Source organism: Protopterus annectens, chromosome 11.part0 (genome assembly GCF_019279795.1).
Source record: "Protopterus annectens isolate FY-2018-M chromosome 11.part0, PAN1.0, whole genome shotgun sequence".
Lineage (NCBI taxonomy): Eukaryota > Metazoa > Chordata > Ceratodontiformes > Protopteridae > Protopterus > Protopterus annectens.
Window position 1 is genome coordinate 1,094,547,593 of NC_056745.1, and position 24,152 is coordinate 1,094,571,744.

The 24,152-nt window shown below is 37.6% G+C and overlaps 1 protein-coding gene across 1 annotated transcript in view; it reads right to left on the minus strand.

Annotated features, from left to right (window-relative positions):
- TMTC2 (transmembrane O-mannosyltransferase targeting cadherins 2) overlaps positions 1–24,152 on the minus strand; it is a 1,891,588-nt gene that overhangs the window by 630,828 nt on the left and 1,236,608 nt on the right. The window contains exon 8 of the mRNA XM_044088436.1: positions 17,340–17,461. Coding sequence (XP_043944371.1) covers positions 17,340–17,461 — 122 coding nt within the window. The remainder of the gene's footprint in view (positions 1–17,339; positions 17,462–24,152) is intronic.

Consider the following 24,152-nt stretch of genomic DNA (forward strand, 5'->3'; position numbering starts at 1 on the left):
TGAACCTATGAACCTATGAAGGGGCTTGGGAGATGAAACATTTACAAGCAGGGCCCTGGGAGGTGAACCATTTACATGTTGGCTGTGTCCATTAGAGGCATATGTGCCAAGCCAGGGATGAATTTCCTGTTCCCCATCCAATTGTCAAAGTCACACTTGAATTGCGTTAGGGAGGAACTCTGCTTCACATGGATGGGGAGCCTGTTCCAGAGACTGGGTAGTCTCTGGAATACTTGCCTGTCTCTCCAGCAGGTCCTATTTATATCACAGGCAAGGTTTAAGTCTTTATAATGGGTAATTTTCGTGGTTTGTTTTGTGGATATGCATGAGGTCCATCACAGTGGGGTATGACAATGCCCTGTATGCCAGGTATAGATCTAACCTCAACAGCCTGTAGGAGGCAGAATACTGGGATAGGGCCTTGAAGACGTGTGATAGGACATTTTACTTACACCCTGTATTCTTTTGGTGAGGAACCTCTGTGGACATTCCATTTGTTGGATATGCCTGGTTAGGTACATACCAAAGGGGGCATTGTATTCAATGTTAGGGTTGATGAATGCCAAATGCAATGGAACAGTGAATTTCTTGGATATAGATGTCATATCTTTGTTTATAAGTTGTACAATATAGAATGATTGCCTCACTACTGTAGACACTTGATGGTCAAAGGCTAGATTACAGTCTGTGTGTGTCCCTAAGTCCCTAACTACTGGGTCAATGCTAAGGGGTGTGTTAGCAATGTGATAGCTACCAGGGGTGGATGACTTCTCAAACAATAGTATTACGCATTTCTTAGCATTTAATTTTAGTCCATGGCTCTGGCACTAGTTGTTTGTCTGTGTCAGCCCTTCCTGGAGAACATTTGTGCCAGTGCGGGATTCAATGACCACTTCTAATTTGCAAACATCTGCTAATTTAGTCAGCCAGAGACCACTGACATTGGCCTTGACATCAGAAAAGTAAATGTCAAAAAGGAGTGGTCCAAGCAGTAATCTCTGAGGGAATCCACTTGTGACTGGCCTCTTTCTAGAGGTGGACTCCCCAATTCTAACTTCCTGAGTCCTGTCTGTGAGCCAGTTGGCTATCCATTGGATGACATACAGGTTTGTACCTAACCTCTTGAGTTTGTCAACAATGCCCGAGTGGGTTATTGTGTCAAATGCCTTGGCCAGATCAAGGTAGGCAGTGTGAAACATTTTGCCCTCATCCATTGCTTTGGTGACTTTCTCAGAAGTCCACCAGGTGGAGTAGGCAGGACTGACCTTGATGAAACCAGACTGGGTTGGGTTCAGTGTCTGGAGATTTACTATATCGTTATTGCTCATTTCCATAATAATTCTTTCTATGACTTTGCATATAAGACTAGTGAGACTTATGGGTCCATAGATTGTTCACCCTTTGTGCAGAGGGATGACTGTTACTGTTTTCATTCATGAGGCACAATGTCTGTTGGGAAGCTACAGTTAAATAGCAATTCCAGAGGGCCTGTCACACAAGTTCTGGCTGTTTCCACAACTGTGAAGTGGCATTTCACATTCCAAAAGCTAGTATTCATTGTCAGGGTCTCAGATCTCATCTGTCTATCTCACTTCTACCTGTCACTCAACTGCCATTGTACCAGACCCTATTCCCACATTGTGGTAGTTTCAAGGTTGCCAAACCATGGAAGAAGTACATTTCTCTTAAACTGTGGCAACCTACAATTCAAGTCCAGGATGCCAAACTACCATTCCTACAGTATTCAACATACTTTGACTTCTTGCTATGCTGGTAGCAGTGGTTTTGATCAAATGGCAGGATCTCCCAGTGGGTATGGTACAATCCATTTGAAATAAGCCTGTTCAGCTGAGGCAAATCATTGAAATGAGCTGCAATCAACACAAATTATTTTGTGGTGGTGAAGTGCACCATACCCGATAATGTAAGAGACCGAGTCCTTCTGCACCCTCACTTACTGTTACAACAAACTAGATACTATCCCATCTATGGTTCAGTTATAAGTTGTGCTGATTTAGCTGTTCATGCCTACTCATCTTGATAGAACCAGCTTCAGTCAGATGGCTAACGATGACGTAATTGTAGACTTCCTCATACATTAAGCTTTACAGTATGGTACCATTTAATACCATGTTCTGAATGACTTCTATTCTCAACATGAAATTAACTGCATGTTCTTGTTCATTAAACTGTCTCTGTATTAATTAACGTTGCTCCCTACAAAGAACTGCCCAGGAAGCTCAGCTACTATCAAGGATGTTAACTACCCAACTTGCAATGTAACTGTGCAATCTGCACTACTACCTTCAAGTGTGTGAGTCAGTATATGGGTTTGATTTCTCTGCACAATCTGTGTATGGTTCAAAAGCCACAGGACTTCCTAGCTAAGGGCCAGTTCAAGTCTTATATGTGTTCTGTGGGCTTATCTCTCCTCAGTATTCTGCACTATGAATGTTCCTACATTCTTTGACTTCCTTCGCTTAAACAGAAACATTCATTAAGCAAACACCTGCTCTATAGGTTTGTAGGTGAATACTAGGTTAACTGCCCTGAAGGACCATTTTAAGCCTAGCCAGTAACCCAAGATCAGAATCAAACCATGTACCTTGTGTCTATGAGGTAACAACCTAATCCATTATGCCAAACCCACATAAATTTACACTGCCACATTACAGTGTCAGATGGCATGACAGGTACATAATTTGTAGCTTCTGCAAAATGCACCCTTTAAGTAACAAGCATAGTACTTCCCTGTTAACCTTTAAATCCTGTTTGGATGATTAGATTGATCTCAACCTTTGACCTGGTATACATGGGGAAAGTCAGCCTTACACAGGGCACTATTATTCCCCCAGAAGTACTGGGTGTTATGGCTGAGCTTCTCAATGGTCACCTGTCTGTAAGACTAAAAGGAACTTATGAACAAATTAAAGAAACAAACAAATAAATAAAAGATTAACCAGTTCTGTTGGCACTGGGGATAAAGCTCCGACTATGACCTGGGAGACCGAAGTGTGACTATTGGCTCAGCCCCTGTTGGATCTGGTATAGGGGACAAGAGGAGTAACATGGGTCACCTCTGTTTAGTGGAAGCATGTGGTAATACAAGCTCAGGGTGTGCTCTCATGTGGCAGAATCTGTGGTCTAGACCAGAAACCCCATTGGAATGTTGGCTTCATGGTGAACAGGGCTGTCTTCGGGGGTTACAAATTTCATGGAAGCAAGTGTTATGCCCTTGCTGATACTTACTGCACAGCAAACCTTGGAATGTTACTGCGTCTGCACTATGGGATTACGGCCATTATATAGGGAAAATCCCTGATGGCCAACCAAATGATAGCCCCTCTTGGTCAGCTCTCACCCAGGCGAAGGGGGAACTAATGGACCAGTTGGTAGAAGTGGGGGAAGATTGTCGGCAGGCAGATGGGAATAAAAGTGTACAGCACATAAATAAATAAATAACTGCTGACTTACTTCAAACTAAGGCTTTGAACTAATCTATACAATACCATTTTTGGGTAATGATTTACTTATGGATGAAAAATAATCACTGCGGCTGCATTGGATGCAATGTGATTGCTAAAGTTCCCAACATGTTCTCAATTTGTTCTTTGATAATGAAAGCATGCAAAGATAGCCAGAACCCTGGCCCTTTTTTTTTTGCAAAGAAAGTTTTTAATGAAATGGTAAGTGCGATATTTTACAAAATCACTGACAGAACTTCCAGTAATGGCGCTGTTGGAGTGAGACCACTGTGTTCATCGCTGCATTATTCACTTAGTTAAATAAACATGTCTGTCCTGAACTGGAAGGGAATGGTAAGTATTCCTGGTTTTAGATAAGCCAGAGGATCACTGATGTCAATGGGAAGAAAAATAAAGAAAAAGAAAGAGATTTTTGAAAGGCAGCAGCTGAATGAAAGAATCATGGTTGATGAAGATAGCATGCCGTTGGGGAAGAAGGCTACAACCCCTAACAGAAAAGAAATCACACTCTGAGATGTCTCCAGTGAGCTGAAAACTGTGAACTCAAAATTGGACTTGTATATCTTGGACAATAATAAGGTGGTATGAGATATGACTAAGGCCATTAATGAACATTCAGAAGTGATACAAGCTCTTATTCATGAAAAAGAGCTTTTAAAAGCCACAGCCTAAACTGCAGATGAAAGGCTAGAACACGCAGAACTAACAAAGCAAAAGGATTAAGTGGAAAGGAAGAATTTACGATTGTCTGAGATTCCAGAAGGAGTGGAGGGTCACAGTTGTAGAGATTATTCACAAAAAAAAATTGAATACAGATTAGAATCCCTGCAGAGGGAATTCAGATTGAAAAGGCATATTGTACTGCCTGGGTGTCTGGGTCCCTGGGCAAGCTCAGCATGCCAGACACAGACAGATAATGTTTTTCCTCTTTTGTGTTGGAAAAAAAGTGTTGGCTATATTGTGTTGGCCAAGTATGCATTTAATAATTGGGGTGCAAAAATATTTGTGGACTTGGACTTTAGTCTGTCAAACCAGAAGAAAAAGGGCAGCATTCTTATTGGTGCAAAGGTAAATCACAATAAAAGGTATTACATTTAAACTGCTCTATCCTGCCACAATTAGACTATCACTGTCTGGAGGGATAATGTCCTTCAACTCTTTAGAGGAAGCATGAAGAGCTTTTATGTACAATACAGTAGTACTAGGCACACTTGTTTTGTATACCTTGCTTGTCAGCTTCTTTAGCATTATTCTGTCACACACCACCCCCGACACTCGGTGCCTTATTCTTTTTTTCTTTCAAGGAATAAATAATCTGTAGCCAAGGCTTAATGTTCAAAGCTGACAAAATAGTAGCTCACAATAAACTAACAAGACAAATTTTTTGGAGGATATATAAATCTTATCCGGGAGTACTGCATGCCTCCCTATACTATAAATTATAAACCTATTTATACAGTCTGGAATTGGGAAACTAAAACAGAAACTGACTTGCAGGCTGGCACTGCTACTGGTATTGCTGAATTAGAAGTACCAGTGAGCCTGCAGAGAGATTTGTAAGACAAATAAGCTTACTATGTACGTCAGGATTATAACTGAGTCACAGCAGCCTTGAGGAGGTTCATATGGGGGTCTATATCAGTTCGTCGAAACGGCTGATTGAACACCAGATGTTCAAACTGTGAAGTTTGAACACTGATTATCGTCAAGCCATGAAACACCAAATTCTTTCCCAGGGAAAGAATTTGGTGAGCCGTTTCTGTGGCTTCGTGATTATCAGGACTGCGGTGGGAAGTTACGGGTCGGGTTCAGGTAAGTGTGCGATTGTGTGGATGTTAGGGTTAGGGCACTGGTTAGGTGAGTTAGGGTTAGGGCGCGGGTGAGGTGGGTGTGCGATAGTGACGAACTTTAGGGCTAGGGTTTGGGTTAAGGCAAGTGGATAGACAGTAGTGTATGTACAGTTTAGTGTAGTGTTAGATGTAGGAGTTTAAGTGCTTGTATTGCTGTTTTTTCTGTGTGCTTGTGTTGTGTGTGTGTGTTTCTTGGAACAGCGATTTTTTTTTTCCCTGGGAAAAAAATCGCTGTTCTAAGACTTCGATGTTTTTGTACTTTGTGGTTATAAGTTCGAACATTTGGTGTTCGAACTTCAGCCGTTTTGGTGAACTGATATAGACCCAGGTATGAGATGTCAGCCAGATAGACAGAACACATTTAATTTTCATATTTTGTAAAAATCACTGTTTAGATTTATACGCTATTGCCCAAATTAATATACTACTTTCCAAATTAATCCAGAACTATTAATTATATTGCAGGAAATAATCCTTGCAACTACAAGAAGTCAATGTTACTTTTTCATCAAGACAGGAATATTTTGTGAAATGGATCATAATCTAGATTTAGACATCCTGATACAGGAATAGAGTTTACATTCAAGGTCACGGCCACTTGCACCACTCCACATATAGTATACTTAGCTGTCTGTAGTATATGTTCGTCCTACTATATAGGTAAGACAAATAGGGAGTTTAAAACAAGGATAAGAGAACATCAGTTAAGCATTAGAAATTCTGATAAAACTAATGCTTTGGCCAAACATGTGTTGAGTATGGGTTCTACACGTAACTTTGAATTCATGGCCATTGAAGTGGTCAGTGAAAATGATGGGGGGGGGAGATATAATTAATAAAACAGAAACTTCAGAAGTTAGGTGGATAGTCAGGTTAAGAGGTAATAGAGGGAAGGGACACAACGATAGGATACCATTAAAGCCTATATTAAAGAACAGGTCCTTACGTTAAATATGAATGAGACCTTGCATGGATAGGAATTATGTTAATATGAGTGGCAGCATTGACTGTGTATGGTTATACACTGAATATAATTGTGCAAATTTAAAATGAAAGTTACAGTGCTTATAGTTGAGTGTTGTATATGATTGTGGAAATTTAAAGTATAGGCATTGAAAATATTTAACAGGTTCATTCTCATTTTTTATATATATATTTTTTATATATATGTTTTTATGATTAATATGTTTAGCATTTTTAATCCTATAATGAGTTATTGGAAAGTTAATACTGGTTATGTTTGAACTGTAACAACATAAGTAATCAATGCTGTGCTGAATTAAAGGACTTAGCTGTTACTTCAAGTACTTGTGGTTTGAACAGCTATAAGAGGTTTAAGTGGCTAGTAAAAAGGTAAAATAATGTACAGGTGAAGGTTCAGCACAATATTCCTTTAAGATAAATGGGTAATTACTAGTTAAGTAGTGATTATTAACTAGATTTGTCCTATAAATAAGTTAACAGCATTTTTTGTAGTCATGGTCTGATGAAGTGGGAGGTATTCCCATGAAAGCGCTTACCTACTGTTATACTGCAATAAAGCTGTGTTTTTATCCTACAAGACTTGTTCGTGGAGAAAATTTCATTGTACTATAGCATTATTTGAACTGTGTTATTGCCAGTTTCTGCCTGGTACATGATCCCTGGACTTTTGTGTGTACTTGACTATCTGAGGACTGTCTTCTAGGGATACATTTTTCCAGTTTGTTTATTGGTTTTTGTGTGTGGATTTGAGTTTTGGACTTCATATTCATTAGAAAAATGCATACTAACACAAATCATGTTATTCTAGCTGATTTATAGCCTATAAATATTATTTTATATGCTTTTTCTGATTAACCAGCCATTCGTTTATCCAGCCTAAGGTCTGGTCCCAGCAAGACCGGATAAGAGGAAGTCTACTGTAAACATGACCATATAGCTAGCAATAATGCTGCCATATGTTCCAAAATAAGCTGACAGTCCTAAAACTAGATTAGAAATGGGTCTTCATTTTAATTTTTAAAATACTGCACATCTAAAACAGTTTGTTGGCTTCTGGTTATTTAATTTATAATATAATGAACATCTAAAATAATCCATTGGGTGTCAGTTTTTAATTCTGTTGTGTTGCCATCCATTTCAGTCCTTAATTTAGTCAGCCTACTTTCTGGCAATCAAGTGTGCATATGACAGAAACTGATAATGAAGTGGGGCTCTGAATTTTAAAAATGTGTGTCCTTTCTGTCCCTGAAATAATAAGGCTATACTCAGAACTAAGAAATACGCAATATACATGGGAAGTGGAGAAGCAGGGTAAAGAATAACTGGAAAAATGCCCAGTTGTGACAGGATATGGAGCAGTTGTGGGTTAATGATAAATAGTTTGGGGACATAAATGGGTAAGAAAGGTCAGAAATTAATGTTACCAAAATAAAAAAAAACGTGGTAGTAAAGTTGGTCAGTCAGCTTCTTTAAATTGAGTGTCTTAAAGGTTATCTTAAATAAGCCATGAGATTTCATTAAGCTCTAAAAAAGTCTGATGCAAAATGCATGAGAAAAATGTTTTATTTAAGTATCAACCAGAAAACAGAAACAATACATTTCTTCATCACAACAGTATGCCAGACTTGTGAACTATGATTGCTCAAAATTATGGTGTCTTAAATTTGACAGATCAAAAAGTTAGAAGACTATTTTTCTTTATTTCAGGACAGAGTCAAGTGTAAAATCTGTCTGAAAAAAATGCAGACAGTACGATTAACACACTGGGCAGTTGTTTTACCCTGTGTGCACATTTCCCCACATTAAATATGAGATTGGTATAACTGGTTACTTTAATAAACAAATGGAATGTAATTCACTTCTGCACTGCTATGCAGAAGAATGATAATCGGTAAAGATCTTCAAGTGCCAAAATGAACACACTAGAATTTCTGCTTACTGAGTGCAAGGCCAGACTGTGGCTATCCTGTTTCAATGAGTAACAACGCGGTTACTGAAGAACAAAATGATGGAGGAATGAATGAATGATCCCAGAGAAAGCAAATACAACTGGGAAATGAAGTAAATGCAACCAATGTTAATCATAACAGTAAAGAGCAATAATCACAGTAAGAAGAACCAAAATGTTAAAACCATATGATCTTTATACCATTAAAGAATTTAAGATGGATTTCTACTGACCACCTATTTCATCTGTGTGTAAAACAGTAGTGTAATCTACTGAGACCAGTTATCATAATCTGGGTGATGCAGCACTTACTGGTACAATCTTTGCAGAACTAAGCAACACATTAGCTGCTGGTGACTATATCCTCTTAGTAAAAGAGCCACACTCTATAGATCTTTCACAAACTGTTACTAAATGTTCCTCTAATCACCTTTAAAAAGACATTTTTCTGCCAGCATCAGCATTACATGTTCTTATCCTTTCACAGGGCTACCTTTCAGGAGAGAAAGAGACCTGATCTTATCAGCTGATGATTCAAAAAAACAGAATGATATCTGATGTTAATAGAATAGTACAGGTTAACTGTACAGTTTATTACATGCATATGAATGATTATCACACTTTAGACTTGTTAAATTATTTTTATATACAACATCCGATTATTTTGATATATTATGGACTTCCTAAGATTCATAAAAATGAGCAATGCCCCTCTATGAGAACCATTGTTTCTTTGAGAGGATGGATTACACAACCAATATCAATATATTTGGAGAGTTTATCAAAAGAAGTACTTAAATTATTGTCAAAGTTATATACGTGATAGCAATGACCTGTTGGGTCAGCTTTATTCTTGGCATAAACATAACTGAGATTTTGTTTTTATTTTTGTCACTTCGGATACTGATTCATTACTTACTGTGATACCTAATGACATTGGACTGAATACATTTGGGAATTTTTTACTTTTTTATTTTGATTTAACTAATAAGGACATTCACACACTATGTGAATTATTGTTATTGATTTAAGAAAATAATGTGTTTGCATTTCAAGAAACGTATTTTTATAGTGTCAAGGTATGGCTATGGGAAGACCTGTAGCTAACACCTAAACTAATCTACTTTTAGCCACATGGAAAATAGATTTGTGTTTAATGAAATTAAGCCATCATTATCCTATATGTCATTCTACAGGAGATTTGTGGACAACCACGGGATAACACTAACAATGATATTAATATTTTTGTAAAATATTTACTGGATACTGCTGCTTTTTTTAATGTAAATGCTCTTCCTCCCATGAATGCACTGATTTCTTGGACATACATTTGTATAAATTAGATGGTGGTAATGGTCATATAAGAGTACACTCAAAGGATGTTAGGAAGAACACATATTTTCACAGGACCAGTATATTACTAAGAGCCAAATGTTACATTTGAATACAAAATCTGACAATTTTCAGCATCACTTTACAAAGTTAATGAATGATTTTGCGTATACGGGTTATGATCATAACATGTTATGGCATGAGAAGGAAAATTCATTAAGTGAATGAGATACACAGGCACATTTTAAGAGACTCTGGTCGTAACCCATTAAAGGCTCATTATTTGTGTGATTCCAGCAATATTAGGGTCATGATAACTTATAACACATTCAATCTCTGTTAAGGAAATTATCAATAAATGGCACATATTAAATACATCAGAACATATGAATAATTTAATCTTGGATCAACCTACTTTTGGTCATAGAAGAGCTCAAAATTTAGAGATTTTGATTTGTTATAAAGACCAGAGGAATACTAGAAACTACAGACATAGCTCTAGATTAGGTACTTTTACTTATTATAACTGTAATTCTTGCAAATAAATTACATGGAGCAATGTATGTATACATCCAATATTTAACAGAAGTTTTTATAATATCGGTATGTAGACTGCGACTCAAAATATTGGATATAACCACTCAGTATCAGACTTGCACATTCTTTTATGTAGGTAAACTGGATCACAAATTAAAAGAACATATTTGTGATCCTCTTTCAGAAATTAGAAGTATTCCAACAAATGCACTTTTTAAACACATTTCTAATAAGGGTTCCACAAACTGGTTTAAATTTATAGTTCTGCAAATAGTTGAGCATACATTAGGGGTGGAGAAGCTGTTATATGAATGCAGAACATGGAGTATAAATGGATTAACATGTCAATGTCATTCCTGGCTTAAATGCTTTGAATATGTTAAAACTATTTTTTAAAAAAAGCATAGTTTATGTTATTGATTCACTTTGTGAACCAATGAATAGATTATAGTTTGAAAATGGGATTTTAAATAACTTTAAAATGCCACAATATGTTCTATTGTTATTTACATATGATTACGCTATTTGCAAAAGCTTTACATGCTTGTGTATCTGTTAAAATTTTATTCAGCAAAACTATTTTATTCAGCATTAATGTGTCTTCCCCTAATCTGGTGACTTGAGTTAGCTTTTCTGTGTTGTACTTCAAAAAATAAACTAAGATTCAGAAAGAAACATGACAAATTCCAAAAGTCACAGTTACATCCTTAAAGTGCTTGTCTTTGCAGGGAAAACTGTGTCCTCTATATTCTTTTTACTTGTGTACACTAACTCTGAAACTGGTGCACTTGATAGTAAAGGAATACTCTGAGATACTGCAGTATTGTAATTAGTTCAAATGTAGAGGAACATTACTATCAGGTACACTAGTATGAAGATCATAATTATAGTTCTCAGAACTTCATCCGGTGCCTCTTTTGTATTTATGTTTGCATGCTCCCTTCATTTTTATGTTCACAGTTTTTCATGGATGTCTTTTAAATACTCTTTCCTTGCCATGGGACCTTCCTCTCCTTTCTGTAACTCTTTATGCTAGTAAACTAATCAACCTTATAATCAACTGCATCCCTGAAGTTATAGCAGTACTAAACTAGGTAATGACGTTGTATAAGTGCAGGGCTGGTTTTTAAATAAATAAATGAAAAAAATACCATTAAATTCAGCAAAACCAAGAACAATGTTCTTTAGTACAGATGTAAGGCTGCTATAGACACCTAATAGCTAAAATATCTACAAAGAGTCTATCATGAAAGACAAAACTGTTTCTCCTGCGCATACTTAGTATAATTACTGCTCACATTTGCTGCCACCACTCAGAACTTAAATTCTCTAGAATTATGTCTTCAAATTATTTCTCCATATTCCAAATATAAAGTACCACTGTATCACCTTACAGAGCCACTATACAAGACCCATTTCACTATAAGCTCAATATGTGTTACATTCTTCTGTATTTATGCTTATAACATGGCTGCACCCCCACACAAATACCTATCAGTAATTCATCTTTGCTGTCATCAAAACATTTCGAGACAGTCCCTCAAACTAAACTTTTCATCAAGGAAAAAGCCTTTGCAGTACTGGATAAAAGCTGTGCAACGTTTTTCCCTTTCATCTGAGAAACACTTGACCTCCACATTTTTTCTAAGTCTTTGAGCTGACTTCTTGGCACTTACTTCTTTGTCCTCTTTAAATATTTTATATACTTCAATTCACATTATTCACCCTGTTCTGTACATATATTAATATAGCACTAGAGACTCTATTTGCCTTTTTAATTAATTTATTGTATTATATTTTATCTTATTTAGTCTTTATTGACCAGGTTAGTCTCATTAGGTTAGCCTTCTCTTTTCAGAGGTGACCTGAGGTGGTAGTTCTATAATACAAGAAATTTGGGCAGTTCATCAGGAATCTTCCCCTACTCTTTTCAATAGGTGCTGTGGGATCTTTTACGTCCATCTGAACTACCACCAACTGAAGTATGTAAGGCCACTGATTAACATCTCATCCAAAGGATGTATATGTATTGCTTTACATTTAATGTAATTTGCTTTGGACTTGACTTACCTTATTAAATTATGTGGTAGCTTTCTGCTTAGCTGTTTTACATTTTGTAAAGCCCAAACATTTTGAAGACATTGTAAGTTCAGTACAGTTCCAAACCGAGAATTTGCCTGCAATTTTAAGTATGTATCACCGTTTGGTATTTTGAATTGGTCATTCCCAACAAACGTCAAGATGTTTTATACACCTACAGGGTTAACAATGAATGTATAAAGAACAAATGAATAAATGAATGAACAAACACTCCACTGTTCTACAACATGCCAAATGTAACTAATTTATGACATATAAAGGCAACCACATAACCAAGCTTTTGTCTTTATGAGAGAGGAAACTACAAACACAAACATATACACTTAATTATATAGTCTGCTATAGCACAGTAAGTCCCTTAGCTACCAGAGCAATTATGTTAAAAATATTTGAACAGCCTGCTATTCAAAACAATAGTTTTACTACAAAGACTAAAAAAGAAATGTTTTTAAAAGGGCCTATGTAGCATGTGTTATGTGGTCTGGTAATGATAGCCTTCTAGCAGCATGTCATTTTTGTAAGTATTCTCTCAAAACCAGACAACAACATCATTATGTTTTTATGCTCAGTCAAAGCTTGTTTAGAATACAGTATTAAATGCAGCTAGATGTCAGAAGCTAACACAAATAGCATCAATGCCACTAATTTTACAGTCACTCTGGAAACGTGGTAGATATTACTGCTTATGGCATAATTTTAGGTCCACCATTTATTTATTTAACATTTGTTGACCGGGAAAGTCCGACTAGGACAGAGGCTTTTTTCAGTGGAGGCCCTGGGGAGAAATGTTACGGATGCATGTCTTTGGAATGTGGGAGGAAACCCACATGAACACAGGGAGGGCATACAGTCTCTGCACAGAAGGCATCCTAGCAGAGAATTGAACTGAAGAACCTCTTGCTGTGAGATGACAATGTTAACTGCTGCACCACTGCACCGCACCATAAGAAAAATGGACATATTTGTGGCCACCAACGGGACTGACAAGAAAAAAAAGCACACCAAGAGATAAAAGGTTCTACCATTGAATAACTGCTTAATCAATTATTGTCCATTCAGTACATTTCTGAACTGTTAGCTGAACACATGCTGGTCTCTAATGACAAATTTTATTTATTTATTTTTATTTTACATTTGTTGACCAGGATAGTCAAACTGGATACCTGTCCATTTTCAGCGGAGGTCAGGGAGAAAAGCTCCACACATACATACAGAAAAACTGTTACATTAAATAAGTTAAAGCACTGTTACAAATACAATACATAGGATAAAAGTTATTCATTCTGTCATATATAAATCTGATTTGTTATGGAATAACAATTAGGAAGCAATGTAGGGGTGGCCTGGCCAAAAGGCCTCTTTAGCACATGTTTATATTGCCAGAGTTAATCAGGATTAGAGCAAGGATACAGCCATTCCTTTAAAAGTACTGCTTTAGATTTTATTTTTAATTGGGTTAGAACGGGTTCTGAAGTAAGCTCAACAGGAAGTGAGTTTCATATTTTGGTAACAGAGTTGGCATATAGAGAGTCTCCAGATGAGTTGCTCTTTTTGAGGGTTTAGACTAGTAATTTGTTAGATGAGCGAAGTGTCTTGAGGTTGTTGTAAGGAGTGATAATTTTTGTTAGTATGGGTGCGTTTTCAGGTTGGTGACTAGAGCAGAATTGGTAACAGAACAAGCAAATCAGTAGTTCAAAACCTGAAAGCACACTCGGTGGATGCATACTAAATACATTGTGGTTCATTTGCAAATAATAACTGTAAGTGTAGTAGAAGCCATCACTACAGTAGTGGCCTGTGAAATGCATGCAGTTTTAAGAATGAAAAAGGTTAAAATGAATGTGTGGTGTTAGATCTGCAGCTAATGGAATGATCTTTGCCTTACAAGGACATGAGGGCCATACCTACTGTAAAATTAGTTTCACTAGTGTTAAATTAGAATGGGGTCTGTGGAAAGGCAATCGATAGAGAGATGTGACGTAATGTGGTTACCAGTCTGAAGATTAAACATGCCCCACTTTGAGGAATCTTCTTTAGCTGTTTGACAGGATTATATTGACTATTACAAATATTGTCTTCTTGTTAATGGCAAGAAATGTCCCTCCTAATGTTCTACTACCTGTCTTAAAAGCTGTATATAGAAAATACATATGGACTCTAAAGGCTGATAGGTAAAAACTGTCCTTCCACCAAGAATCTTGAACAGATATAATACCAAAGTGTTACACAGAAAACCAGGCCTCAGATGTTGACTATTTATTTCTTACTCTACCAATGTTAAATAAAGCAATCAGCAGAATACTTGCTTTGTTGTATGGAGTAGTACTGCTATCATACAGTGGTAAAGGGTTAGGTGAAACATTTTCACTACTGCAGTACTCTTTGTAACCATCTGTCTGACCTTCTGTGCCTCCTGCAAAATCTAAATGTTTCAAGCACTGTGCTTCTTCCTGCAGATGTATTTTTGCACTGTTCTAGTGTTGCCTGCTGATGAATTTTGCACTGTCATAGTGTTGCCTGCAGATGTATTTTGCACTGTCCCAGTGTTGCCTGCAGATGTATTCTGCACTGTTCCAGTGTTGCCTGCAGATGTATTTTGCACTGTTCCAGTGTTGCCTACAGATGTATTTTGCACTATTCCAGTGTTGCCTGCAGATGTATTTTGCACTGTCCCAGTGTTGCCTGCAGATGTATTTTGCACTGTTCCAGTGTTGCCTGCAGATGTATTTTGCACTGTCCCAGTGTTGCCTGCAGATGCATTTTGCACTGTTCCAGTGTTGCCTGCAGATGTATTCTGCACTGTCCCAGTGTTGCCTGCAGATGTATTTTGCACTGTCCCAGTGTTGCCTGCAGATGTATTTTGCACTGTTCCAGTGTTGCCTGCAGATGTATTTTGCACTGTTCCAGTGTTGCCTGCAGATGTATTTTGCACTGTTCCAAAGTTGCTCACTTACTGGAACTTGTAGTATTAGTCTTTTTCACATTTCTTTGCAACACTGCAGCCAGTCTCTCTACATGGTACACCACTACCTTGATGCTTTAAAGAATAAATGCTTTTTCTTACAAATAAACTGTTTAACAAAACTTTACCTGCCACTATCTTTTCTGTAACAGTTCTGAGGCTCTCTTCTTTTCAGGCTTGCTAGAACCTTACCAGACCACATAACACATGCTACATAGGCCTTTTTAAAAGCATTTCTTTTTTAGTGTTTATAGTAAAACTATTGTTTTGGGCGGCCAGGGTGGTGCAGAGCTTAGCGTTGCCGCCTCACAGCAAGAGGTTCTCTGGTTCGATTCTTGGCTGGAGTGCCTTCTGTGCAAAGTCTGCATGTCCTCCCTGTGGTTGCGTGGGTTTCCTCCGGGTGCTGTAGGTGGATTGGACACTCTAAATTGGCCCTAGGTGTGAGTGTATGCATGTGTGTGCCTTCCGTGGAAAGTTGGGCACTGGGCTGGAAACTCGACACTGTAAAACTCCACTGCCAATCATGAGCGGACAGGTGATCCGTTGTGGCGACCCCTAACTGGGAAAAGCCGAAAGAAGAAGATAGTAAAACTATTGTTTTGAATAGCAGGCTGTTCAAATATTGTTGACATAATTGCTGTGGTAGCTAAGGGACTTACTGTGCTATAGCAGACTATATAATTAAGTGTATATGTTTGCGTTTGTAGTTTCCTCTCTCTTAAAGACAAAAGCTTGGTTATGTGGTTGCCTATTATGTCATAAATTAGTTATATTTGGCATGTTGTAGTACAGTGAACAGTGGAGTGTTTGTTCATTCATTTATTCTTTACACATTCATTGTTAACCCTGTAGGTGTATAAAACATCTTGATGGTTGTTGGGAATGACCCTTTCAAAATACCAATGGTACATACTTACAATTGCAGACAAATTCTCCTGTTTGGACCTGTAATGAACTTACAATGTCTTCAAAATGTATGGGCTTTACAAAATGTAATCATCTTCCCAAATATGCTGCTGCTTCGGTTTCCAATAAACTAATTTTCCCTGAAATTTTTCATCTAAAAATACTTAACAAAAATTCTTTGTGTTTACTAAATGTGTGTTTTTATTTTACATTATAATACTGTCTTTTTTTGTGTCCTATGAAGGAATGATGTGTTGGTCTGCCTTCTTTCATATGTTAGTTATTATTCTAAATATTAACCCAAATCTATGGTTAGATTTTTGAAGTAATTTTTACATTTTCAGTGGTCAGATTGGAGAGTACTGTTTCTGGTATATATGTTCTTCAAGGTACGGCTCAGATCACTCCTTTTGAAACTGTTCCTTTTAATGTATTTGTTTTTTATTTTATTTATTTATTTATTTATTTTTTCATCTATTAACTGAGTGATCTCCCATATCTCTTTTCAGGGATGCTCATATTTACACAATATACAAATGAATGCTAAGGGACTAAAATCCTGGAGTGTAGAATTTATTGCATTAATCCTCTGCACTAATTGAAAAGTCCAAGATTGTTTCCAAGAATGCAATCTAAGAAAAAAACATGGCAGTGTTATGTTTTTAGATTGCCAGATGTAGGCTAAAAGGAAGGATGATTGCCTAATAGGATAGGAATGTGAACAATGGCTTGCCATATCACCACTTTTGTTTGGTGATGGATCAAGCCAAACAAATGCCAGACTCAGGTTATAACTGGGGTCTCAGAATGGATAGTCATAAAGTTATGATCTCAGGAAGTTCATACTGGGCTCTTACTATAATACTTAATGCTGTCTTTCGCTTCATTAAGAAGTCCTAGTCCCAACAAGTAAGTTACTTTTCCAAACATATTTTAAAAAAAAAAAAGAGGTGTGCAATAATTTAAATCAGAACTCTCTTAGTTCTGAACATTTTAATACAATTAAAAATAGAATTAGACAGGGCACGTCTTTCAAAGTGGATATATGAACAACAGAAAGCAACATCTCCTACAATGTGGTGCTAATCCTGCTATACCACATTCATACAAAAACAGAGACCACTGCCTAAAATCCTTCAACTGACTGAATATATAGAAATAACACAACACTGCCAGGTGTAGAATTCTCAGTGTCACACCTTAAAGTGTACCATAAATTATTAACATGAACTCACGGTTGCAGCAAGGAGTTTTCCATATGTGAGGTGTGCTGGTACATGGTCACTTTTAGATCTCAAGGATTCTTGGTACCAGTGTTCTGCTTCTGACAGTTTGCTCAGCCTCATGTAAGCTTCCCCTGAAATAGGAAAAAAAGGGGAGGTCAAACCTTAGTTTACACAGTTTCAGAACTGAATTGCTTGTAATGAAAAACATTTTATTTATTTATTCATTTGCATTTTACTGGGATAACACTGGGCTGTAATGAGCCCGTTTTTAGTGCAAGCCAGGGGAGAAAAGCTTCACAATAATGTGAACATAGAGGTGAATATATACAGTATGAATAAATTTCAAGATTATATACAATACAACAAAGGTAACATAATTAAATAAATTAATGGTAAAACAGAAACTGACAGAGAACAATTAAATTAAAGAGATTAACATTACGTAAATGTATCTGGCATTAGAATAGGGAGGTAGTCTCATAGAGAAGTTTTGAAAGAGACAAAAGTCTGAGTAGTTGTAATAGTTAATGGTAGGGCATTCCATTTTTTGGCTACAGAGCAAGAACAAAGAAGGTGGTTGGCTGGCAGATTCATTTTTTGTACTCGCAAAAGGTGCTGATTCTCAGATCTGAGAAGACACCTTGGATGGTAGTAACTAAATATCAAACTAAGAGCAGGACAGTCTGATGGTTTAAAGATTATTTTGTGTGCCATTGTTAATTGCAGGTAAGAGAGGTAGTGTGGTAGTTTTAGCCAGTTCCAGTTCAGAGTGTACAGTGGTTCAGTAATGGGTAGAGTGTTTGGCATTTGTAGTGAACTTGTTAATTTTGTTATAATGTGTCTCAGGATTAGCTTTTAGGGAGGATTGGAGGTTAGCATGTAGAGGGGCACCACAGACAAGAGTGGGAGTTAGGTAAGTGGTAGCAAGGTCTTGTTTTGTGGAGGGGTTAAGGAAGTGTTTATGCCTATAAAGGATTCCTAGCTTTTGTTGAGTTTTTATGATGCTATGTTGTATGTGTAAGTCAAATTTCAGGTGTTTATCTATAGTTACTCCTAATAGTTTTGTGTAGGTAACAACATTGATTGTTGTGTTACTTTGTGACTGTATAGTGAACTGAGCTTTGTTTAAGGGAGTTGTCTTCTTAGGGGTGAATAGTAAGAGCTTGGTTTTGTTTGAGGGATAAATAGATAATTATTGTACATCCAGGTCTCAGTGGAGGTAAAGGCCATTTGAGTTATTTGTTGAAGATCAGATATGGAATCAAAAGAGCATATAATAGTCGAGTCATCTGCATACTGAATAAGAGATCCTGACAGAGTGAAGAATGAAAACTATTAATGAAAATGCTGAATAGAAGGGGTCCTAGTATAGAGCCTTGGGAACTCCAATAGAGATGTTAAGACATGGAGAGAGGGAGTGTTGCCATTTAACAGCTATTGTCTGTCTGCTAAGTAGCAAGAGAACCAGCTGAGTGAGGCAGGTGAAACGCTGATCTTACAGAGTTGGGTTAGAAGTACCTGGTGAGAGACAGTACCAGCTGCTTTTGAAAGGTCTAGAAATAGGGAGGAGACAATTCTACCAGCATCTTGGGTTCTATTAACAGTGTCCATAAAAGATATGAGGGCAGTTGTAGTACTATGGCCTGGCCTAAATCCATGTTGTGTGGGAGGCAGGATTTGGTTGTGTAGTAGAAAGTTTAGAAGTTGAATATGTATACAGTTTTCTAAGATCTTGGAGATAGAAGAGAGAATGGTAATAGGTCAGAAGTTTAAGATATCAGAACTTTTGCCACCTTTATGAAGAGGAAGAATAAATGCTTTTTCCAGATTTTAGGGACACAGAATTCTTGGGAAGGCAATAGCATCTACTGCTAGTTTTATATACTGTGCAGTTAGGTTGTCAGGAGCATTAGAGCAAGGTTTTGAGCTTGAGAAGTAGTCTTTTTATTGCAATGTTTGGAATGGGTTTAAAAGAGAAAATGTGTGCAGAGTGAGTAGTGGCCTTGTGAATGGAATGGGAAGGTGCAGTGGAAAGGAAGTTAGAGGATGGTCTAATGGTGCAGTAAGGTTTGTGCTGCGGTATGCTTGGGGAAAAGTAGCAGTGATGTGTGCTATAGCATTGACAAACGAGAATTAAAGAGACTGCCTATTTCTTGAGATGTTTTATCAGGATGCAGACATGGGTTGCTCTTTGCGCCCGGATTTAACAGTGATGTAATGGAATGCCAGAATCTTCCAACTAGCTTAAGTAACCAATATTTAAAACTCCACAGGGAACTCCCCAACAGGTTATAGACATTTTTAGCTAAAAAAGAAAAACAGCCCAGCTGTTTAAAGATCAAATACATTACAGCTGCAAAAGCCCTACTGACCTTAAAAGCAAAATTAGGTTTACAGACCATTTCTCCAGTTCTCAGAAAGCTGGAGGATTTCAATGCTGACTTACAGAACAGCAAAAAAAGTGTAAAAGTATCAAATTAGGTTTAAATTCTTCAGTATTCTTGTCTACCACTACAATGCATATACTTTTCACTAATCTGCAGAACTGAAAAGGTAACGTTTAGATAAATGTGGTGAACACAGATGCATGGCGCTGCTTCAGTCTTCAGCTTGGTAGCACTATATCAAGTATTGATCGTGTCACATCTACTCACAGTGGTAACATCATCTTCAGATAACTGTTCCTGCTATTCAACTGGGGTATCAAAATATGAATCAAGCTAGCCATATCTTTGGTGTGGTAAGAAGAGGTATAATGAGTGTGGTGACAGAACATGTACTAAAAGGCCCTGAGCTCTCAGTGGGGTAGCAGAAGGTATAATTCATCTCCCACACTTCAGGGGCTCTCCATGACACTCAGTGTGGTGACACAAAGCACAGTTTCTGCCCATGCACACTTCTTATTATGAAGAGTTTGGATGATTGTGTTGCATTTTGTCAAGCTTCAATCCAGCCATCAGATTTTGCTCACTTCACCAGGACCTACTTTAGTGTTGACTTCCAGGGCTTGCTGAGTTGTATTGTGACAGTTTGTTTTCAATGTGCTATGATCTGATGTACTATGGTACACTCCTCTCTCAGTATTGTATGCAAAGTTCTCAACCTGTTAATGCGAGAAATCTGGCAAAGCCTAAAATATTGGGAGGACAAAGGCCCAAAAATAAGGACAGATTTTAAATATTGCTCTTATAAATATAGAGAGGTGTTAGAATAACATGATTTGTGTTAGCATGAATTTTCTGAAGGATAGGAAGTCTGAAACTCAAATATATGTCATTGTTTGATCATTTTTAGTGACTTCAGTCCTCTGATTTGCCAGAAAACTACAGATTTTATGAGGAACAGACCAAATATTTGAGGCAAAAATCTGGACATTCTGTGAAAATCTGTACAATTGAAAGCTAGGATTTGTAGGACAAGGGACGCGTGGATGGGAAATCGCAAATTCACTCCTGGGATCTCTCCTGTGTCCCTGCTAGACAGAGGCACAGTAAACTAATCTTAAAAGGGTACCTTCTGTGACCTACTGTACAGAGGCACAGTAGGCTAATCTAATAGGGAGGCAGAAGCCAAATACACTCTGGCTAGGTTTATAAATGCCCTAGGGCAGATAGCCTAGTATCTACCTATGAACCTACCTATGAACCTATGAAGGACAATTGGGCTGCCCATACCTTGGTGAGTTTCCTACACTTATGAGTGTGGAGAGAGAAGACATAGTGAGCTGTCTTACATCTCCGTTTGGTGGGAGAAGATGAAATAGGCTGCTGTACCTCTCAGTGTGAAAACAAATGGTATTATGGGCTGTCTGTACCTATGGTGACAGATGATGTGGTCTAACGATGGGGACAAAGGTTATTACCGGCTGTCTGTACCTGTGGTGATAGATGATGTGTTGGGATACCTGCACCTTTAAGGATGGTGACAAAAGGTTTAATGGGCTGTTTGTACTTGTCATGGCGCGGTGGAATATCTGCACTTCACAGGATGGTGACAAAAGGTATAATGGGCTGTCTGCACCTGTGATTGCAGTGGCAGAAGATGAAGTACATTGCTCATACCTCTCAGTGAAATGACAAAAGGTGCAATGGGCTGACTGTACCTGTAAATGCGGTTCCAGAAGACACAGCATGCCATTCATACCTCTCAGTTTAGTGACAGAAGATGCTTGTGATGCCCTCACCTCCCACTGTGTTGACAGACGGGGCAGTGGGTTGTACATACAGATTCATTTTAGTTTTGAAACAGAAGAGGTAATGATATGACCACATGCCTGAACGTGGAAACAGAATGTGCAGCGGTCTTCCAATTAGCCCTTCTAACTGTGACAGTGGTTACGACAATCGAAATAGAGTAAGCTGTTAGTGAAACAGACACTAAATTCAAAGGGCAGAAGAATAAATGTATGGTGACCCAAACAATATGGGTCAGTCAAGCTCTAACAATAAACTGCCCCAGAGTTAATTAGTTAAACATATGACATGAGTGAGGAGGTTATTATGCACATTACTATCCAGGGAACATTTCTTCATTTCATTTTAAATGAGCAAGTATGTAGTGAGAAAAGGCAAGCCACAGATGCTCACTGTTCTTTGGATCTTGGATACAATCCTGTAACAATCCGGATGTGACATAATAAGGAAATATACCTCTACTTCCACCAGACTCAAGTCCTTTTTGCTTGCCCTTTGCAAACTTCAATCTCCTGTCTCACACCTGACATATAGGTACTCAAATCAGTCATCAGTCTCCAATCACCAAAGCCACAGTGTACCCAATACACTTGTTGGAGCTGCCAAGATATTATGAAGTACCACACACACACTGATATGCAATTAATGCTTTTTATGGTGTAAGTGCCTCATGTTGACTGCAGTTAATAGGATGGCTTTTCATTTTTGTGATGTGTTGTAGACTTTTTGGACCTCCCTGGCCTGAGAATCTAACTATCCAATTCTCCATGGATCCTTCAGCCCACCATAAAACAGGGTAGTAGCATCCAAAAAATCACTGCAATAAGAGCGTCTCTTTTCCAGTGGAGAATATCTTTTTTTAACCACATCACTATCCATGAGATGTGAAATAAGAATTGTGTGCAAACTATGCATTATCTTCTGCTGGTTTGAGTTTTTTTCTCCTATGCCATTTTCCCATCTCCTTCAAGCCATCAGTATATGCACTTCAGTGCCAGCTAAGCCAGGCCCATGACACAGGTGCATACTTCCACATACCTCCACTCTGGATAGACTGACAATGCATTCCCCAGCAGACGGTGCATCTCTCGTAAATCCCTGTAATTAGCTATTTATACCCATCATGTATATCAGGTGTCACCTCTTGCAGTGAGAATCTATATACCTCCCCAGAGAGGTAAGCCAAAGGGAGCTGCACATGCCAAGTATCCCAAAATCAGCTCTTCTTGATCCTAATAGGCCTGAGATGCTGAAGCCACTGTCCAGGCCCTATCCCACTATGCCACAAAAAAGGCAAAGAAACATTAGCAGAGCTACTGAAAAGGAAGTTTAACATAGTAATTAGTCTAAAGGGGAAAATATGCTCATTTGGGCTTTATTTCCTTAAATATGATCTTGATCATTTGGGCGTTATTTCCTTAAATATGATCTTGATCATTTGGGCATTATTTCCTTAACTATGATCTTGATCATTTGGGCATTATTTCCTTAAATATGATCTTGATCATTTGGGCGTTATTTCCTTAAATATGATCTTGATAATTTGGGATTTATTTCCTTAAATATGATCTTGATCATTTGGGCGTTATTTCCTTAAATATGATCTTGATCATTTGGGCGTTATTTCCTTAAATATGATCTTGATCATTTGGGCATTATTTCCTTAAATATGATCTTGATCATTTGGGTGTTATTTCCTTAAATATTATCTTGATCATTTGGGCGTTATTTCCTTAAATATGATCTTGATCATTTGGGCGTTATTTCCTTAAATATGATCTTGATCATTTGGGCGTTATTTCTTTAAATATGATCTTGATCATTTGGGCGTTATTTCCTTAAATATGCAGAGACAAGGCTTACCCTAATTGTTTGGGGGTAGTTATGCTGTTTTATGTAATGTGTGTGTGTGTGTGTCACTTTCTACACAACTCCTCTTGGCTATGGAACTTACAGTCATAATGGAAGGTTGGCCAATAGGTTAGTGCAGCCTTTTTTTATAAATTACTACTTTTTTAAGAATTTTACTTTTGTGTTTGGTGACAGTTGGATTATAAATTACTATCATGATTTGCTATAGATGACTTGCATTTTGGAGTCAGATTTACAGATACAGAGTCTGTGCAAGTCATCTGGAAAAGCAGTCAGCTTTGTAGGAGATGGCTGCTCAAAGAACTAATGGGACTTCTTTAGACTACACACTTGGACATTACAGGTAAGTGAACATTTTTAAGTTTGGTAGATACTCTGTGTGTGTGTGTGTGTGTGTGTGTGTGTGTGTGTGTGTGTGTGTGTGTGTGTGTGTGTGTGTATACATCTATATAGTTTCATAGATTAGTACTAGGCTAACTGCCCTTGTTGGCCATTTTAAGCCTAAACAATTACCCCATGTGAGAATCAAACCCTGCACCATATATGTGCCTGTGTGTGTATATATATATAATATATATATTCTAAAGACATGCATCTGGAGCATTTCTCCCCGGGTCTCCGCTGAAAACAGGATCTGTGGAACCTAGTCGGACTTTCCCGGACAACAAATGTTAAATAAATTAAATAAATAAAATCTTGATCATTTGGGCGTTATTTCCTTAAATATGATCGTGATCATTTGGGCGTTATTTCCTTA